Source organism: Triplophysa rosa, linkage group LG12 (assembly GCF_024868665.1).
Source record: "Triplophysa rosa linkage group LG12, Trosa_1v2, whole genome shotgun sequence".
NCBI lineage: Eukaryota > Metazoa > Chordata > Actinopteri > Cypriniformes > Nemacheilidae > Triplophysa > Triplophysa rosa.
In genome coordinates, this window is record NC_079901.1 from 24,113,430 (window position 1) to 24,134,720 (window position 21,291).

The 21,291-nt window shown below is 38.4% G+C and overlaps 1 protein-coding gene across 7 annotated transcripts in view; it reads right to left on the minus strand.

The window, feature by feature from the left end:
- Positions 1-586: 586 nt before the first annotated feature.
- Positions 587-21,291, minus strand: part of LOC130562385 (protein unc-13 homolog C) — a 118,931-nt gene continuing 98,226 nt past the window's right edge. For 2 of the 7 annotated variants that reach the window (XM_057347300.1, XM_057347298.1), the window contains 11 exons: positions 20,504-20,581; positions 19,760-19,786; positions 14,356-14,444; positions 13,921-14,061; positions 13,722-13,845; positions 13,031-13,090; positions 10,347-10,427; positions 8,874-9,021; positions 4,010-4,102; positions 3,406-3,565; positions 587-1,999 (listed from right to left, as the gene is read on the minus strand). In XM_057347300.1, the coding sequence (XP_057203283.1) occupies positions 1,714-1,999; positions 3,406-3,565; positions 4,010-4,102; positions 8,874-9,021; positions 10,347-10,427; positions 13,031-13,090; positions 13,722-13,845; positions 13,921-14,061; positions 14,356-14,444; positions 19,760-19,786; positions 20,504-20,581 (1,287 nt within the window). In that variant the 3' untranslated portion in view covers positions 587-1,713. The remainder of the gene's footprint in view (positions 2,000-3,405; positions 3,566-4,009; positions 4,103-8,873; positions 9,022-10,346; positions 10,428-13,030; positions 13,091-13,721; positions 13,846-13,920; positions 14,062-14,355; positions 14,445-19,759; positions 19,787-20,503; positions 20,582-21,291) is intronic. The other 5 variants (XR_008963944.1, XM_057347302.1, XM_057347301.1 and 2 more) reach the window with 5 other exon arrangements.

The window sequence follows — 21,291 nt, forward strand, 5'->3', positions numbered from 1 at the left end:
AGACAATTATTCTAAATTATTTTCAAAAGCTACATTTTCCCCGTTGGGATCTTTGACCCAGGGTCAGACCCACGAGAACAGAAAGATTGCTGATTGCTGGTTACCTTTCTTCAAGATGTCAGTTCTTACGCATCACCCGTAACACTCGAAGGCTGAGCTACAGCGTTACCATAGCAACAGCCTCCCATTCATCAGAGGCTGCAGTCAAATGACTGTGTGTGTAAATGCCTTGAATATGGTATACACATTCAATGATTCTTTTACCTCTGGATGGTGTCTCTGCAAAATAAATATTCTAGAAACGTGGCGATTTGTCTCTAAGGTTTTCCTGAGCAGAACACTGCAGGGGTAAACATAGGAAGGAAAATAAATGTGCGCACAGAACTATTGATAAAAACCGTTTCACTTATGGAACTAAAACACAAATATCTCTCTGTAATATAAGCCGCCTGATAAGCAGAACGTACAGAAACGTACAATGGGTGATCTAAATTCTGATGGGCTGAACCATATTTAAACGCATTTTAAAATGCCAATGAATGCGATGAGTGAACTGGAGAGCTTCCAATCTAAATTCTGATGTGCAAAAATGAAAAATGCATGACGCTTTCGTTACAATTTCTCACTAAATATATTTACATGACATACAGTTTGCCATCAGTGCAATACATAGGAATGTTGCATAAATACCAAATGTTAAACTTTTTCCTCTGTAACCAAAAATAATTAAAATGACAGTGAATAACTTTTATCGTTTACCAGATAAAACAACTTTACAGAAACCCCGAAACAAACTCAGACCGGGCCGTGGACAATCAGATATGATTCGGCAATACTAAAACACAGAAGTCATGTACAGTATGCAGCAGACTGATTTTTTCATACAGATCGTGGATTGCTTTCATCGGAACATTTTCAAATAGAACTTTGGCAGTTTCTTTGAATTAAAAAAAATAAAAGATGATATCAAAGATTCAGCAAATGTGACGTTAGCTTTGCCTTTCGGAGCCCATGTTCACAGTGATAATTCAGAAAATTCAGCCTGTAAAAAAAAATAGAAACACAAATAAATAAACCAACGAAATCGAAGGGAAAGACAGTTCCACCTTCCCCGCCAGCACACGAGGTGTGGTTTTTGTTGTTGTTGTTGTTGTTGTCAACGGCTATAAAATTACAAACACTTATGAAGAGATTCGTAGCAGTCATCGGCATTTAAAAAAATGGTCTCCGCTTAAAATACAAAACTAGGGTGAGAATCCCACCTGACGCCCACCGTGAACACATGGGAGGAGAGACGTCACCAAGGAAACGAGACCACCGGTGCTGTTGTGCGGGAAACGTAAAGACGAAATAAATGCGAACGATAGGAAGGAAACCGCTTCACGCTTAAAGAGATTATGACATACACTGGACAAAAGAATCGAGCAAATTTAGAAAGACGTCACCAATAGTTCATATGCATTTGTGTTCAGACTATTGTTTTTCTTAAACTCGTCAAGTTTGGCACTTTATCTGAACAAATACGATATCTGTTCAAAAAGACTAATCGTCATACAAAACTGTATTCAACGTCTCTTGAACATAACTCTGTAGAATATAATATTTGATAGAGAGAATACGGTAGGTAAACACTTTGTACGTACTTGTAGTTTAAAATGAACATTCCAACAGATGTTTTACACACATGCACAAAAACGAACACAACCGTTCCGTTCACGACACCTCCTCGGCCGACCGCGTGTCTGATTTCAGACGCACGAACTCTTTGGCCACTTCGTCGTTGGTCCTTTGCGTCAGTATTCTCATGATGGTCAGGCCGGTTTCGTCCATGGGAACGTTCCTGACCAGCGGAAAGCTGGCGTTCACGCTGCCCTTCTCCGCCAGCTCCCGGAGCTGAAGGACCGTCATGCCGATGGTGCGATCCTCCCGGGCGAAGCAGTAATCCTTCACGGAAATGTGAAGCTCGTAGGCCTCCGGGCCGTGCTCGTTGCTCAGCACGCTGGAAGAAGCACACAAGCATCATTTGTGTGAGTTGAATAGCAAAACTGACTTCTGGATGAAGTACACAACAGGTGATGATGATGGTAGCCACGCAGAAATGCTTTTAGAGTTCATTTAGAGCCGTCCAAACCATTAGACAATGCACTGAAGAAGACATTTACTGTACGAGAAAGTCATGTAATCTGGATTTGGGTCAATTTGATGAGAAATGCTTGAGTTCATATTGAGAGAAGTGTGTGAGATATCCGTCTCTTTTCTCAGGAGACATATCTGCGACACGGATGAGACTCAAGCAAGTTTCCATTTGCCGGGTCAGTATGTTTATTACCTCAGTGTTTAACATTTCTCTGACACAAAAAAGACAAAACACACGAGAGCTCTTTTATGCTAAAAGGCCTTTAATATCCAGAGGTGTGCTTTGGGTTTTATGTGGTGAACGCTTTTCGATTCTCAATTTCATCACATTTAACTCCTAAATGTCTATTCAGATGTGAAATGCATGTCTTTTTGTGCATTAAAGCCGAATCTTAATTATCCTTTTGTCCACAAGGGCCTTTAAAGTTTAAAACCAGACTGTCGGAAGTAAATCTCCATGTGCACGGTTCAGTTCTGTGGTCTCTTTTGAAAATGACCGGTCAATGCAGGTAAAAAAGAAAAACAGAAGGTAGACGGGAACAATCTGTCTTTCTCCTTTATGAGAGAAACACTCAGACTTGGTCCCAATTCATCTGTCCACACTATCACTAAAAGTGTGTGTTATTTTTCGATTGAAAGATGGGGTAGTAAATGCAAAGTGATGTGAAAACTAATTGTGACAGTTTTATAAACTGGTATGTGCCATTGGATAATCTGTAGTACTGTATAAATGAGAACGGGGGGAAATATACTTCATTCTATAGACCAGGGGTCTTCAACCGGGGGTCCACGGTGGAACTACAAGGTAACGGTTCTTCTCGGTTTCTTTTGATTTTTATCAGAAATAATCTACAGGCGCTCTATTGTTTGTGAATGTGTACCGGAAGTTCAGTTGGGGTCACAAAAGTGCGCATGCGCAGAAACGTTTGTTTATGTTGTTAAGATGAAACCGCCTTTAAAGTATTTTGTTGTGAAGTTGGGTTTCGTTGCTCATTTGTTCATAATGGAATGGAAAACACATCTTTCTCAGTTTGCCAACATTTGTGTTTTGTTCTTTTGGTGACTCAGACCAAAGAGAAAACCAAAAACCTTTGATCTATCGCCACTTGGTGCATCCAGATCACACCGTCACTTACAGAACTACATCCAAATAAAAATGTAAAAATACGAGAAACTATTTGATTACAACTATTCATACACATCAAGTCAAAAATCTCTATTTAGGCTTAACAATACTCGGCTGGTACCTCAGTATAATGATGGACTTACTACTGGAATGTTTCGTTGTATTTTGGAGACCAGTTGTTGTTCTTGGTTTTGGTACTAAACTTGCGCTTCTTGTCAGCCAGATGGGGTCCAATGGCGTTGATCTCCACGAATGGGCGGAACATGGTGTTGGTCTGCCAGTTTATGTTGTTCACACCCACAACTGCAAAGAGTCACCGGTTACATCACTTCACACTCATCAAAAAATAAGTCTATTGTGTAATAAATGTAATTGCAAACATGTATTTTTTTTAGCAATACTATGTATTGTAATGGACGACGTTGTGGTCATTGATGGTGTTTATAGGTGTGTCTTTGTAGTTCAGTTGTAAAGTGTCTTGTAGAGCGGTTTGAGATCATTGACAGTGACGGAGATGTGAATAAAGAGTCCAGATGAGTGTCTTTACACACACTGGAAACTTTCGTTCTGGTAATTACAGCTGTACCAAATGTCTCCCACAATCCAAACACATTATCTGTCAAATTACACCCATCGATTAAATGAAGATACTGTGTGTGGCGAACAGAAACGAGTTCATTTCAATTACTTGTGGTTTTCTCAACATCAGGATCTTCATCGTGAATTAACTGCACTGTGTTTTTTTACCTTTAACGCTGACTTTGTGCTCTCCTGTGCCGGGATGTGAGATCAGATCCACCTGAATGGCGACCTCCCCGACAGACCCAGACGTTGACTGACCTGGAAACAGTTTTGAGACATTCTCACGAAACCATTGAAACATCATGGCAGTAAAGATTTTTATTATAAAACATACATATCGGTAACACATAAAATGAGCATAATAAAGATAATTGTGTTCTCTCCCTTGGACAAAACATGATTTTGACATGGGAATGAAATATTTATGTATTTTATTGATTTTTCTGCTTCTCATTCTCATTACCGCAACGTGTCCCGATTTGTCTGAGTGCGTTATATGTTGTCATTTAAACAGAGCAAAATTAAAACACTATGAAAAACAATTGGATGTTCTACTAGATGTTCTCTAATAATAAAAAAATGACAAAAACGATTGACAGAATATTCATGTGTAGAGAAAGAGGTTCCATAACTGATACTCTCATCCTCCGTAACATTTGAAAAGACTGTTTAAACACACAAATACATTTACATTAGGTTTGATTTTATGTAAAGAAACACATCTACTATAGTACCTTTCAAATGGCTAACAAGTTAACAGATTTCTTTATATTTTTCTAGTTAAAAACGTAATAATCTTTTGTCACGCTGTGTACACGAGTTTCTTCATGCTCATTACAGATACGGGTAGTTTTCCACATTTCAAAAAATTTTACATCTGTAATATTCTATTAAAATATAATTAATTAATGTCTTATTATGTATGATTAATGAAAACTTGCTTAGGCATCATGGCTTCAGTTAAAAAAAAAACATGCCAAAAAGGTTATGGTAATGAGAATGTTTAAGGTCTTTTTTGTAAAAAATTATTAATTGAAATGATTCCTTTAAACACGTAATACCTTGTTTTAAATGAATGTAAAGGAAATTTGACGATACCTGTGTTTTTAAGAAAGTCATGTTTGACATCTTGAAACCAAGATGCACACGTTACATACTGACCTGCTCAAATCACACACAATCTATAACAAAATCAGTCACCACATTGAAATGAAACGCATTTAGCAGACGCTCTTATCCAGAGAAACAAAGTGTTTCATCTGCATTTCTCTGTGACATCGGTGAGGAAAAGGTGCTTTTTGAAAACCTTTTTGATTGCTTGCTTTCTTTCTTAATAAATCATATTATAATCGGTATAAAATGTTTTTTTTTCTTCTGTATTTTAACTGCATTCATAGGAAAGACACACAATTTTGTTGCATAAATTGCATTGTTTACTCGATTAAAAAAACCATACTCTCTTACGCACCATTTATTCTTGCCAAAATGTTTTGGTGAATAAATACCTCAACCAGTTTTATGTTCTCATTCACAAATGCATGTTTTGATGCTTTACTCGAACCTGTAGGGTCATTAAAAGGCAATATTGTCCAAAAAACATTATATAGTATAAATGTGATAAATTATTTAAACTATAGAAGTGTATTCTCGAAAAATGATAAGGGTGAGAGATTTTTCTCAAAATAAAGGCGCTCATTTTTCACTGCACACATTGATCCACACACACACACACACGCACAGACACGCACGCACGCACGCACGCACGCACGCACGCACGCACGCACGCACACACACACACACACACGCACACACACGCACACACACACACTCAATTGGCAGATGATTGTGTTTGAATGTGTGCTGCATTCTAATCCAGCTCCAGTGCTCCATCTGAACTCTCGGAGGAGCCGTTAGAGCAGCGCTCAACACAACTACTGACGTCCTTACAGCACACGCACGCACACACACACACACGCATGATCTTTTCTCGTGCATGATAAATGACCGCGCTTACATGCACCAATAAATATCCTGCCAAAGGACGTGTTGTAACTGATAATTGGAAATACGGGAGTTCATTTTCCAAGACAATAGCATTGTTTCCAAACCAACCAACTAATTTATGGCATCGGCAGTTTCAGCCTAACTCTCACGTTCTGAGCAGTGCATTCTGGGATTGCCTTTTCTGAACACAGAGGTGCTGTCTTGGCAGAGCGATCTGAATCTGTGATATACGAGCGCTCATTTTAGAAGGTAGCTGGCTAAAACAGCAGGTTTTAGACAGAAAAAGTTTCCATTCGAGAGAGATAAAGATCCACGGCAGCTGTTTAATTCAGACTCAGTTGATTACATGTTTAAAATGACTTCACATTTTTATGGATTTGAGGCAAACCATAACATGACTTAACATGAGTAGTTCACGAGTTCACTTTTACATATAATGGATAGAACTTTGTTAATAAAACTTCATAAAAAGTAATCATTTCAAAGTTGCTTTATGGAATGTCAAAACCTGCCGTGCGTTTGGATTGTTTGGAAATAATGTTTAAAGCACGAAAGCTACTGTGGCCTTTTAGAAAAAACCTTTTATAATAATAACACAAATTTTCCTCCTGCAATTGTCAGAACTCTCTGGGCGTGGATGTCATCGGAAGCTGTGAGTTTGAATTTAACAGCGTTTTAAGACTCTAACGTTTGCAGCAAACAGAATGGCTATGGGGTGACATTCACTCAGACTCATTTAAAAGCACATGACGGGTGTTAGCTAAATGAAAGACTACAGAATGACCCACAGGACGCACGGCAGACATCAGCAATCGTTCAGGATTGAATTAACCTCCGCCTCAGATTTCATTTGCTCTCTGACCTCACACAACAAACGCGCCGTTTCACAAGTGTTTCTGTGCCTGACGGTGACGAGTGTATTTTTCTGCGGACATTAGAAACATCTGGACACATCCAACATCTCAAATAAAGCGGTTAGTGCTAGAAATTCAATGTGAACTTGAATGTTGAGGAATACGTGAGGAAGTGACAAATATCAAATATCATGTGCATCTCTAGATGAAATAGTCAAATAGTCAATGAACATGAAATGACAACACAAACTCCATCACTGATGAGTTCATGAGCCCTGCAGACCAGTTACGCCAGCTGAATTGAGACGCTCCGGCGCTTTCCTGAAACGTTCAAAGGTCACAGCGCACAATCAAAGAGTTTATTACATTGCGCTGATTTTTCTGAATATAACCGAGATGAAGTTCAAGTTTCAATCTCTGGAGGCGAGACGCGAAGAGGTCGTCTAAATACGTCATACACACCGGTGAATATATAACCATAGAACGTTATCAGAGAGTGCAGCTGTACGCTAGATTGAGTTTTCCATCAAAGTTGTCTTTCCTGAAAAGTGCCAGGAAGTTTTGTAAGCGTGACATCTTTGAATTATGCTGCCGAGATTTCCCCCTCAGAAGCAAAGGAACCCTGGTTTTCCATCACCTGCTCCGACGGAAAATGATGAATTACAGCCAACATGAACTCTGAGCGAGTAAACACAGCTCATCACCTCAAAAGAACAGAAAAATACACAACATTGTGTAGGACGCATGAAAACACAGATTGATTTGGGCCTCAGGAGCTCTAAAAGGAACACTGTCTACTGCACACTGTGTACTGCATACTAGATTTTAAAACAGCATGTGAAACAGTATGCCACGATAAATGTTTTAATGAGACCTTTTGAGACTTCATTAGGATGCACGTCTGCTTCAGAGAATTATTTCGAAATTAAGTCATTTTCTTTATAAACTGCACTGTAAAACATGATTCTGGGTCTTAGTAGATATCATTAAATGAATTGAGTAAACTTTACTTAATACAATTGTGTTCTTGTTTTTTTCACCAAAATTTTAATTCAAATTACAGAAAAATCTCGGATTTCTAAATGGACAAATTATTGAGTGAATTCAACTTAATGTGATCATGTTTAACCCACTTAAACTTATATAAAGGACCTTAACTTAATCGTTTTGTGGCGGGACTACACAGTAAAATCGCCAGTGTTAAAAAATGTCAAATTAACACTCATAGTGTTCTCAACCATCCACACTCTCAAAGTGTAGATTATATAATACACACTATGAGAGTTAATTTGAGCTTTTTTAACATCGGTGATTTTGCTGTGTACATGAATTCTTTTAGTTCATTTCTGAACAGTGAATTTAGAGTTCCCAGCATGCTTTGCATGCGACAGCATTAGGAGAGTCATTTTTGTGAAAAAGTGCTATTTTATGGGCTTTACAATAAAACGAAAGACTTGATAGTGTTTATTGTTCACTTGTCATGAAGAGTTTTGAGTTTCGTGGTTACCATCGTTCAGAAGAGTGATGCTTGTGCTCAGGTTATGGGAGGGCTCATGATGTGTGTTAATGTCAGTACTGCGACAACTCTCAGCTTACTAGTATCATATTTGTTGTAAACAATAATAAATGTTAAACTGAACTTACAAAAGAACAAGAAGTTAACTCCAATGCTCAAATTGGTATTTCTTCTTGATTTTTTTAAGTTTATCGTGTGACATGTGCTTAAATAATTTAGGTAATTTTACTTGATTTATTCATGGGCGTTGAAAATAAGTACTTAAAAATATTTTGTGTAATATTGTTACCATAATTGTTTTAAGTAAATATCGGTGTCGTTTTTTACAGTGTGTTTTATATTCAATTCTGGCAGGTCTCTTTGGAACGGTCTACAATCTCTTCAAATGCTGTCTATGTAAATGTCTCACTAGGGTTTGGAACAGATCCAGAATCTCACGCAGTGGTTTGCCCCGGGTGGCAAACCGCACATTTTGGCATGATGACATAGAGTTGGTCATCCATGTTTTCCAAAATCTGTATAGGGTGCACAGTATAACGCACGTATTGCATACTACTATCTTTCAAAAACACTAGAGAGGTCATTCAGCATTCTGAAAGGTACCCGAGAGTCCTGACTCCCGACAGTGAGATGCACAGAATGAACACAAACATACCTTGAGAGGTTTGGGTGCATATATATTTCTTGATCAAGGCATCTGTGGGTTGCGTGTAAAGGCTCAGGGCGTATTTCAAGGACTTGAGATCGGGACTCTTTTCCAGGAAGGTTTTCTTCAGGCCGTTTCCACCCGCATGGAAATATTGCTGAACGAAGAAACACAACGACTGGTTACGATTAAGAATTTGAAGAATAAAATATATATGTACGCATTATCATGACGCTGAAATGTGTGTGTGTGTGTCATAACTACTTTATTATTCCAGTAGTGTGTGAGGTGACTGTGAGATGTTTTCTGGTTTCGCAAACGACTGCTATGAGAAATGACATTTCCACAGAGGAAAGACCAAAGTGACATTTGACACAAACACAAACACCAATGTGACACAAACACCAAAGTGTTTTGACTGACTCTCTTCTGCATCTTGACCTCTTCCAATTTATTTTCCCTCTACACAATGTACAAATATAGACAAAATCTAAGACAAAATCTTGTTATGTGCTCAAATGCTTTCCTTCATTTTCTTTTTCACTTTCTGACCACATCAGTCTTCGTGCTACACTTGTGGAACACTTACAGCACAATACGGTAGATTTTGAATGCATGAATGCTGGATGTTTTGATCTTCTGTCAGTGCATTATTTCTGCTCTATTATTCATAGATCGCTTCCAAGCATGCAATTGAGATGAATCGTATTTTTCTTCCATTTCCCTTTGTTGTTTAGGTTAAAGGCTCACAAAATCATGTGCACGTTGTTGGTATATCAATTTACATTAAAGCCTCAACAAGTGTGTGTGTGTGCGTGTGTGCGTGTGTGCGTGTGTGTGTGTGTGTGTGTGTGTGTGTGTGTGTTTCATACGTAAAAAGCACGTTAAAGACCAGCAGGACTATTCTTATTCGTTCTTATGTTTCTATTCTTACACCCGATGAACAGAATCCTGATCTAACGGTTCTTTATCACAGAATGTGATCTGTCACAGGTCTCTGAAGGAAAGAGTTACAGGCTGGATAAATGGGCTCCTAACTGGCCCTGGTGGTCTTAAATCACAAAAGTAATGGTAGGAAAATGTCATCACGTCAGGTTTTTCACTTAGTCTACACTGACATGAAAAAAATAGAATGCACCTATATTGAATATTTCTTGTCATAGTTTTATGCATAATGCTTTAATATAGTATCTTTAAATTACAAACCAAGAAAGAGGGGGGCATTAACAAAGTCAATTTATTTTGTTTCATATTTTCTTATTTAATCCTTCACTCATCACCTTGTTTAAATAACAACCTTTTTATTGTTATTGCGTATGTTTTTGTTTTTTGTATAATGTCAATATTGTAGGTACACACAATCACGCCAATAAAGAATCTTTAAATTGAAAATTGAAATTGGGAGGGGAGAATGATAAAGAGAGAGAGGAGCTGGGAAGGGGGGTGTGAGGGTGAGAGAGACACAGACAGAGGGGCGGGCACCTTGATGGTGGGCAGCACTAGATCCATGGCGGCACACTGCCGAGGACTCAGACTCCGAGCTTCCTCTCGAATCACATGCTCCTGAGAGAGAGAGAGAGAGAGAGAGAGAGAGATTGACCGCATTCATAGCAAAGCATTATACCGTTATACTCTACCGTTAAACACTACAGGTCAAATCCAAACAGCAGAGGATTCATAAGGATGCTCATGTGTTTAAAACGAGCTTGTGCAGGTACCCAACATAGCTCTCCAAAACCTAAAGAAACAATTCTCTGACTACAAACACTTTGTATCCTCACCACGATTCGAGAAGAACTTCAACTTGACTTCATCTTTCAGGTCAATGGATGTGCAGCGTTTAATAAGTCTGACACTGATAACAGAGGAGCTTAAAAACGAGCTCCTTAACAAATCAAGTTCATCCGTGTGCGTCCACACCATTCCTGTCCATGACATTCTCCATCTGCAGGTCACATTTCTGGGATGCGGTCGGACCTTTAACACTTGACTGGAGAGTATTGATCGAGCGTTGAGACGGTCCGGACAGACCGCCTGCCTCACTGCACAACACACCAATAAATCCTCAAACACACACACATACGCTAGACGTGTTACGACACTGGATTTACAGTCCATAAAGATTTTCACAAAACCGCACTTAGTTCTGATTGGATGAGCCGCATAGGAAGTCGATGTAAACAGATGCTCCCTCTGAAGAGAGTTGGCTATCGGGAACAGAGCCAAAGAAACAAAACCATCTTACTGGAGCGCAGTGGACAGAAGTCACAACAATGAGAGAGTTTGAGGTAAAGCGATACTTGAGCAGAGGTGTTTCAATGCATGTGAAATGAGAGAGAAAATGAGACTTTGGGGGAATAATCTCCATCTATCTGACGCTTGTTCAGATTCACAGCGCAGGACGGATGATCTCTCTCATCATCAGTGTTTTCCTGCAGCGTTTCACAGACACAACAGTGATGTTAACAGTTAGCCGGACCGCTACGGATGGTTTTGATGGACAGCTACAAAGTCTTCGAGGAAAGATGAAAACTATTGTTAAAAGGGGAACGCTGTATTAAGACGCTCCGAGGAAATATTAGAAAGCTGCTCTTATTTCTCTTTAATCCCGACTCAAACATAAAAACATTGTCATTATTTGCTTCCAATTAGAGGTCTGCGGGGGGCTGTTTTTTTTATCCTGCTCCCGCTAAATTTTATTCCGCACCCACCGGCTCCCGCTGAAAATTCACTCTGTGTTCACCTGCTATCTGCTTAGAATGATTTTCGTCCCGACCCGACGGATCCTGATAAATTTAGATCACGTTTCCAGATCTCACATTTAAGATCTCACATTTAAATTTCTCCATAGCAAATAAAAAATGCGCTAAAAACATATCAGTTCTTTTTTCGTCTTGTCAATCCACAAAATTGTTCTTACATTTTAATGTCAATACAGTATACAAAATGTCACAGAGAAAAATAATTAAATACATTAAATACGCCGCCTTTAATCAAAATATGAATAAACGAAACACGTTGGCTTAAAGCTAGCTCGTGCAAAATAACATCCATGCAAGAAATGTCCTGATGACCGTCCCCCCTCTAAAAAACACGAACGCTTCTCTAAGGTGCACTCGGCGACCTGCCCGCTCTGTCTGGGGGCTGACGCGTGTAAATGAAACTAGGAGTAAGAACTGGTCCACGCGCGCAGCACATGCATGACACAGTCCTCAGATCAGGCTCTACAAGTGGTCAGTTAGAAGGATGTCGGGAGTGGGCACCCGTCCAAAGACCCGCTCCCGTCCATAGTACCAACGTTTCCGACCGCTACCGTCTTTTATCCAAAAAAGGTAATCCCGCACCGCAAAAATCCGTATCGGGTCCCGCGAGTCTCACGGAAAGAGCCGCGGGAATGCATACCTCTACTTCAAATCATAAAGTGAGTTGCATTCCAAACCGGTTTGCTGATTTTTCAGTGCAACACAAAACCCCCCAGAAAAATGCAAAAAAAATATTTCTAATGTCTGTTTTGGAATGTTGTTTACATTTTGTGTTGCAGCAAAAATGTGACCCTGGACCACAAAACCAGTCAAAAGTAGCACAGGTATACTTGTAGAAATATCCAAATCCAAAATGTCCAAATTATCGTATTTTCTTTTATGCCAAAAATCATTTGGATTTTAAGCAAAGATTGTGTTTCATGAAGATATTTTGTAAATTTCCTACCGTAAATATTTCAAAACTTTATTTTTGTGAGTGGATGCAGCAAAATCGTGAATAAAAATGGCCGTAAACACGCCTACAAACATCATTCTCTGCTGCCCGCTCTTTGGGAAGAACCCACTCATGTTTGGTATCTATGTAAAGCTTAGAATTTCAGCTTTCGGGTTCATCTACTCTCCACAACAGCGGTAAGCCAATAAAGAGCATTAAAACTGTTTCTTCTTAGCAACGGCCTGATTCTGATTCCTGATTTTTCAATAGTTGTATCTCGACCAAAAATCGTCCTATCCTATCAAACCACACATCAATGGAAAGCTTATTTATTCATCTCTGACCCTTATGGATGAATAAACAACCAATTCGTGTTTGTTTTTGGAGGAATTGCTGTTTTAAAGTCAAATCTGACACTTCCGTGATTTTGTTTTATATCTTAAATTAAAATCTTAAACTATAAGACGCACCTTCAGCTTGGACAGTTGACCGAGATCCTTGGCAGCACTGAAGATCATCTGAGCTCCCTGCTGTTTGACAAAAACACAAAAGTCAATCATTAACATTTATGCATTTGGCATGAAGCGCATCAAAGCGTTTCACAACACGTTCAATCGATGCGTCTCTTGTATGACATTTACATTCACGCATTTGGCAGATGCTTTTATCCAAAGCGACTTACATTGCATGACACTATACATTAGTTTCTGAGGACGTGTTAACATGCGTGTCGCTGGAATCCAACCCATGATGTACACAACGCTCTACCAACTAAACTGCATGAACACGCTCTCATCACGAGAAGTCTCAGCAGACAACAGCGTGTTTATTGAGTTAGCGGTCAGAACTTTAGGCGCAGAATCAGCTCATAAAGAAGATGGACAGACAGGTGCTGTAGGAAGTGTTCCCTGGACACATCACATCCCCTTCTGGAATATCGTGTTCAATGAGTACCGCTGTGACAATTTGATATTTTTCTGTAACAAGTGAAGTGAAAACCTTCTCAGCTCAAGGCAATGCTGCAGGTGATGTGGAGAGAAATCACTTCAGGAGTTGTGTGCATCTTTGATCTTTAAGAACAGCCGATGTCACAATGATGATGTCTGCATGCAACACACTGAAGGATGTGTGTGTTTAAGAGCGCGCGAGAGAGAGACTCACCGTCTGGTCTGAGAGAGGAGGAAGAACGATCTGTCGCTCGATGGTGTTGAGGACTATTTTCCACAGCTCCTTCAGAACTCGCTTGAGCACGGTTTTCTCACAGATCTTAGCAAACAACATTAAACTGCAGACAAGGGAAGACACCGTCAGTCTGACGTTTCGGGAGAACATTCTCATCTGATGATGCACTCTCTCTTACTTCTTGTCCAGCAGATCCATGAGGGGTCGCAGGACGGTCTCTGCATCCATAGCAGCGTTACTCTTGTTGCCGGCGTTTCCCTTCATCTGCGTCAGCTCCTGGTTCATCTGTTTGACGCAGTCCTCGATGACAGGCTTAAAACTGAAGCCACATGATAAACATGAAAATAACCACATTTCTTTATCGTTTCAGCCGCGTGTCCGCTTCTATAACAACATTTTGAATCTGTAATCTTATTCTCTGTGTTATTCTTAAGTGTCTGACTTTTTTCATCCTCCTTTTTTCTAACGTAACCAAAGCCAAATGGACAATAATATTAATATCGTATCTCAACAATTCATCTTCGATTAAATTGAACTGAATCATTACCCTGTATTATTTTCCTGTGAATCACACATTTATTTACACAATAATTGTGTCATGGTAAGGTCTCACCTGGAGCCTAAGACCCCGCTGAGGTCATCCAGCACTGTGTTGAGTTTATTCTGCAGTTCTTTCAGCAGATCACTGGCCTCAGCATCCAGCTGTGAGACAAACACAGCATCACTCGTCATATCAGCTACTGTACATACTGTACACGATTCCAAACTTCCAAATTTTCTTGTTACAAATCGTAATGGATCAGACAACCACTCATGTATTATATGTATCCAGGGTCCAAAATGTACACTCACAAGAGTCCAGGTTGACATTTTTGGATTTTTGTTATCATACTGTGACAATGTTTATAGTTGATTGTTTCTATTGCATTGGGTTTCTCACACTTTAAAATGACATTTTGCTATATTAACCACAAAACCAGTCATAAGGGTCGATTTTTTGAAATGGAGATTTATACATCACCTGAAAGCTGAATAAATAAGCTTTCCATTGATGTATGGTTTGATGGGATAGAACAAAAATCTGGAATCTGAGGGTGGAAAAAAATCAAAGTATTGAGAAAATGGCCTTTAAAGTTGTCCATCAGAGGCGCTGTATCAGGCCGTTGCCAAGAAGAAACGGGTTTGTTTGGAACCCAGTAGATGAACCCAAAAGAAGAAATTTGAAGCTTTACATAGATACCAAACTTGAGTGGGTAATTTCTAAAGAGCGGCAGCAGCGAGCGATTTTCGTAGGCGTGTTTCTGGCCATTTGTGTTGGCGATTTGGCTGCATCCACTCACAAAAATAAAATATTTACGGTAGGAAATTTACAAAATATCGTCATGATACACAATCTTTGCTTAAGAAAAAAATCAATTATTTTTACCCATACAATGTTTTGATGGCTATCGCTACAAATATACCCGTGCTACTTATGACTGGATTTGTGGTCCAGTGTTGAAATGTTATTTCAATCAAACTGTCTGCTAAAGCAAAAAATGCTTTGAAAACAACGCGTTCGCAATTGTTAGAAGTATACATATCGGATGAATTCAGGTTTATTGGGAAAGTCACTTCAGTTTTCGAAATTCATCTCATTGCCCCAAAATGTCCCAATTGACCTGAATTCACCCTATATTCAAAATGAGAAATCATAGTCTGCAAAAAATATTTACAGCTGATATTTTTTTCATCATTCCACCTGCTGCCGCCTGCCAGTAAAGGTGATTTTGGACCCTGGTTGTATAATAATCCATATGGCTCAGCCGGGACTTGATGGAAATCTGTTAACAGGTTCAGGGCTGATGGAGAACTGGCTGACAGATTTGTTTGAATGACATGGTTTGGTGATTTTTATCTGTTGCACAGCGAGCCGTCAGTCAAGCGCACGCGGTCGGTCTTGACTGAGGATTCCCTTGACTAACAATGACTGCAAATTCAATACAAGCCTCCGAGCGCATCACAGCCAGATGAGCCAATGAGACGCAGGTGTCTGGCATTCCAACCTTATCATGAGCACATCACACTAAACACAGACAACCGGTTCGCCATCTACACGTGGCTTTAATGCATTAAACCAGGCTACATTTCTTCCAGTTAAGATACAGCTTTACGATTTGTTTTTGCATTATGAGATTGTTCATGCCAGTTCAGCACAAGCACACTCCCAATTCTCATTAGCAAACAGTTACATGCTGGACGCTCTTCACGAGGAACAAATAAGAACTACTTTATTCTTTAAACCAAACAGAAACCTTCAGTTTGTAAATTCAAGACACTACTGTATTTCACATATTGTATATTTTCTTGAATAAACCTTTTCTTGTTCTACCTGTAATTATTTTCACATTAGTGGCGCTAATGTACATCTTATGAAACATTTGCATTACTCGCATGTATTTTGTATCTTTTGGTATTATTTATTCGTCTATAACAGTTTTTTCTTTAGTATACTGCTAAAATGTATTTTCTGTAAAGGTGCTTTGCAACAATGCAAAACTGTGAAAGCAATTTAGAAAAACACATTTAAACTGATTTCATTATATTCAGCAGAGCTTAACCTATCATCAATGCTCAATATTAGCAGATTCTTTTTTAAATGTAAAATGTGTCTTTAGGGAAATAACTTTGAAATGAATCAGACACCCCACAACACCCAAACCTGTCAGTAGTGATGAATAATGCGTGTTATTTCTCCATTCATAGGGGAAAAATGAAATTTGCAAAAATGAAAGTCGATTCTGCAGCAACGCACAGAAATATGTACATTACAAGAACAAACACAGAAACCAGTGAGGAACAAACTCCACCAACAGAACTGACCACTCAATAAACTAGACTTCATGCTTGTCCACACCGGGACTCGTGACTAAACAAAGGGCGCAAAACGCACACCGACGCGCAAAAAGCCAGTGGTTCTTAAACGCCTCGGGCTCGTCTTTTTGGTTTGACACGTTGCGTCAAAAACTGGCCGACCAATGAGATTGACGCTTTTGTTCACGTGCCTGGAGCTGCTGAAGTTACAGTCCCGGTGTGTACAAGCTTTTAACAGTGTTCAGTGTTTTCGGTAAACAGACGGGGGGTCAGATCAATCTGATGATGGCAGATCTCAGATCTCATCAGGTTAATGGAGATCAGAGGAACTTTGACACACACAGAGCAACAGGTGAAAATCTAGAAAACGAGCAGAGTTACGTATAATCCTGCTAAATCTGACCGACAACACAAATTCAACACATGCTTCACTCATTTAAACAATTTAGTCAACACTTCAAAACACTATAATAAACACTATTAATCAATAACTTACACAGCAGTGGAGTAAACTTGACTAAAATTGTTAAGAAAATGTATAAAAATAAGTACAAAGAATGATCAATTATGTTGTGTGTAAATAATATAAAGCTAATGCTTTTGTACACTATTGTCATGACATGTACACACTACCGGTCAAACGTTTAGGGACACTTGAGTGTTATTTTAAAAATACTTTTGAAGTGAACGTGTCTGCTTAAATGTCTGAAATTAGTTTAGCAGACAAAAATATAATGTTGCAAACAAACATGTTTTTTCATGACAAAACGAACGCTTTGTTTAATAAAAAAATGTTTTTGAAATGGATGACTTTGACTGAACAATGAAGAAAGAGCAGCCAATAAGAGAATAGATGGGAACTCTTAAATATTGTTTAAAAAGCAGACCTCAAGAAGCTTCTTGATAAAATGACAAGAAAACATGTCTGCAAATTCTAGTCAAAAGGTGATAATATTATTTTTTTATCTTTTTTAGTTACAACATAATTCCCATAGTTCCCTTTGTTTTATTTCATAATTTTGATAAGTTCATTATTATTCTAAAATATGAACACATAAGTGAGTAAGTGTCCACAAACTTTTGACCGGCAGTGTATGTTTTACCCTCAAATTCTCAGGACTACAAAGCAACACAAAATTCCTTCTCATTACAATAATAAAATAAAACAATGTTACAATTTTCTAATTGCAAAATATGTATATGAAGAGTTTGGTTCCAAAATGAGATAACTACGTTTATTAAATATATCAATATTTTTAAAAAATCACGTTTTTTTATTGTGCATTCCTTAATATCAATTAAACTGCGGTTGGTTTGTTTTGATTTAAGCCATAATAACTCAAAAAATACGGCTAACTAACACAATAAAACACATTATCTCATTTTGGAACCAAACTCTTCATATATCCCAACTGTATTTGATGTAATATCTTATGATAAACATAAAAAATACTGAAATACATTACAATATTACAGTAATGGGATCTACATGACCAATAATGGTGGAACATTTTTTTTAAGTAAAAGTAAAATGAGAAAAAGAATGTTAATATGACTAAAACTGTCTTTCACTTATGTCACACTGATATATAAAATATACTCCGAAGAGAATGTGAATGTATTGAGAATACAGTGATGTCTGGCTGACTCGAGAGCAAAGATAAAATTGAAATAAAGTGAAATAAAGTCAATGTGATTATACTCAAATTTTTAATTAAGCAAATCACAATGTAAACTTCCACAGAAGATAACTTATTTTGAACCTGTGCCGTTTCTCATATCTTTGACTGGTCAGATAAGAGTCCCCAAACACCATCATCGTTAAATTCCTCAATGAACTTTCACTGAACAATTTGGGATCTTTTTCTTATAATTCCATGATAAGAAGTCTGTGTAATTACATTTTTCGTTCAGTTTGTTAATTGCTTTGGGAAGCGTGGCGTGGTCGTGGCCGTGTCGGGTTATATTTGGAGTGTTTTAGATGGAAGCAGACCTCATGCATTAGTCAGGATTTCTAACTCATATTTAAGTACGGTAGCCTGTAGCCTTCTTTCCAACAGACGTGAGACATCTAATCTTAACCTGAGACACCTCGACTCATTCTTTATGAATCTTAAATTAGACTTTGAATTAATCTTTGTGGCTGGATAAAACCGATCCTTTGAAAGAATTCACCATGTTATTGAGAGGTTTTAAGCACCGCAGGTGTCAGACAGATGCCGACGCGCCTGAGGAGTAAAGCCGGTAATATAGGTGCCACGCAGAGTTTTATTAAACCAAAGTAAAGCAATAAAAACTCATCCGAGAATCTCTTCAAACTCGCTTCAGGAGACTGAACACCACAAACAACCTAAAGCCAGTCTTGTAAACCAAATGCTGGCGTGCAAATCACCCACAAACATCTGTAAAGATCTTCGTTTCAACTTGAATTACTCCTTGAATTAGCATCTGAGTTTAAAAATAATAATGACTCCTGTGAGGATTCATGCTAAGCGACGAGCACGTGCATCATGCTCTCGATAGTGCGGGAGAGAAAACAGGAAATTGGAGTGAAGTGGGCGGAGTCAGGTTGAATAAATCAAGACTCTAGAGATCTGTTTTAAGAAGCGTTCAGCCGAAAATGAAATTCTGTCATTGTTTATTCGTGTCATTCTAAACCTGTATGACTTTCTTTGTTCAACGCAACACAAAAGTCAGGTGTTTTGTTGATCACGCAATGAAAAGACGCGGGAGGTGGGGCAGACAAGTTTTAAAAAGTTCTCTTTAAGTTCTCTTTGGCTCATGCAATGTATTAGCCTTCTGACACCAAATAAAAGCTTTCTTTGAGAGCCAAAATTGAAAACACTGTTGCTTTGAAATTTTATTGAAATATGTCATTTTTCAAAAACTTTTCCAAATGTTATATATACAGTAGCACTACCAGTAGTGTGAAGTATTGCTATGATGCTTTATGTGGCATATTGAAGGTTTGAAAGCCCCTTCATATGCAAAAGAGCCATTCTGACATTCTGCAATGTCTTGTTTCGTGCCACACAAAAGAATGCCATACAAGTTTGGAAGAGTAACTGATCACGGCAGATTTCATTTTGGGGTAAAGTATTCCTGTCAGATTATTAAAACCCAACGTTCTGTGCCTGTCCGTGAGGGATGAGAGAGAAACACACCTTGCAGAAGACCACAGTACCTTCCTCCTGGTGCAAGAGCCCAGAGGAGAGGGAAACAGAACCAGATAACACCACTCATGACGTTGTCAACGTTAGACAAGTTTACACAACACATGCACAGTTCACGAGGGATGTAAACACTCTTGTGTTCATGTCACGCAGAAATCACTGCTGTTGATGTTCTCGAGGAATAACTAGAAGAGAATTCTCCAGTAATAAATATCACCTTAGATTTATAAAAAATAACTAAACAAATACAAATAAAATGTAAATTATTTCTTACAGTGAGTACTGAAAGCATCACTAATAGAAACACAGAACAACCGGAATCAGAATCGTAAATTTCACCGACATGAAAAGTACTAGTCATCTGCTGTACAATTCCTAGATACCATAGTGATTTTGAACCTTACTATAGTAAATATGAAAGTATATTACAGTGTTTATCAATTCACTATAGTTAATGCTACAGAATACTATTGTTTGTATTAACAAAATAATTATTTTACGTAAAAACTCCAGCTTTTTTTTCATGAGGGCATTTTTCACAGGATTGCAAGTTTCTTACAAACCGATCAGGTCTTTGTCGAGCACGTAATCACGTCATGCTTACGGTATTTCCAGCATGACACGAACACAGTCTTACATCAGCGGGTGATCTACAAACTCGACTGGCACAGACAGGAATGTTACAGTGGAAAAACATCGCTCTGGACTTCACCAGAAGTACTGCGGTAAACTCACCTGCTTTCCTCCCATGGATTCAAACATCTTCTCCAGCTGAACTCGCAGTTGCTGAATGTTGTTCAGGAGGATACAAGGCTGTCAAATCAAAATATGAGACGCATCAGTCTATAGCTTTGCTTCTTTAAAACATCAATTCTCAAAACTCTCTGCATGAAAACATTTCTTCTTTACACACATACACACACAGGCAGTGAGATGAGCTGGCACATTTTACTTTCATCAATGCCAGTAAATCTGAATTTCATTACGTGTAATCTATGTTTCTTCCTCCCCTGAGAATTACACACCGAACACGTTCGTATTGATTCAAGCGCTCCATCATTCTGAACATACGTGAACACGGCCGCTTCCACATAAACAATAATAGTCTTGTGAAGCCACAGCACATTTTATACAGTAAATCATTCTTTATTCAACCAAACAGATTCAAATCATCAGCCAGTTCCACTTTACAAAAACACTTTTTGACATTTTTAGACTTCTGTCAATTATGTTAGATCACTTTGCATTAATTGATGTTAAGAGATGAAACTTTTGATTTAAAAAATGTATTAATAAATGTAGCATTAACTGAGATCAAGAACTACTGCAGTGTTCTGAGAATTGTTGTTCGTGATCGACTAATGTAGTTAAAAATTGTAATGTGTTACTGGTTCTGAAAAGAAGCATTTCGATCTAAAATTGACTTCAAAGAACCTTTTGTGCAACAGTAAAGTGAATGGTTCCCAAACAAAGAACCTTCTGGAAAGCATTATTTTTAAAGAGTGTACAGTAAGCTATATATA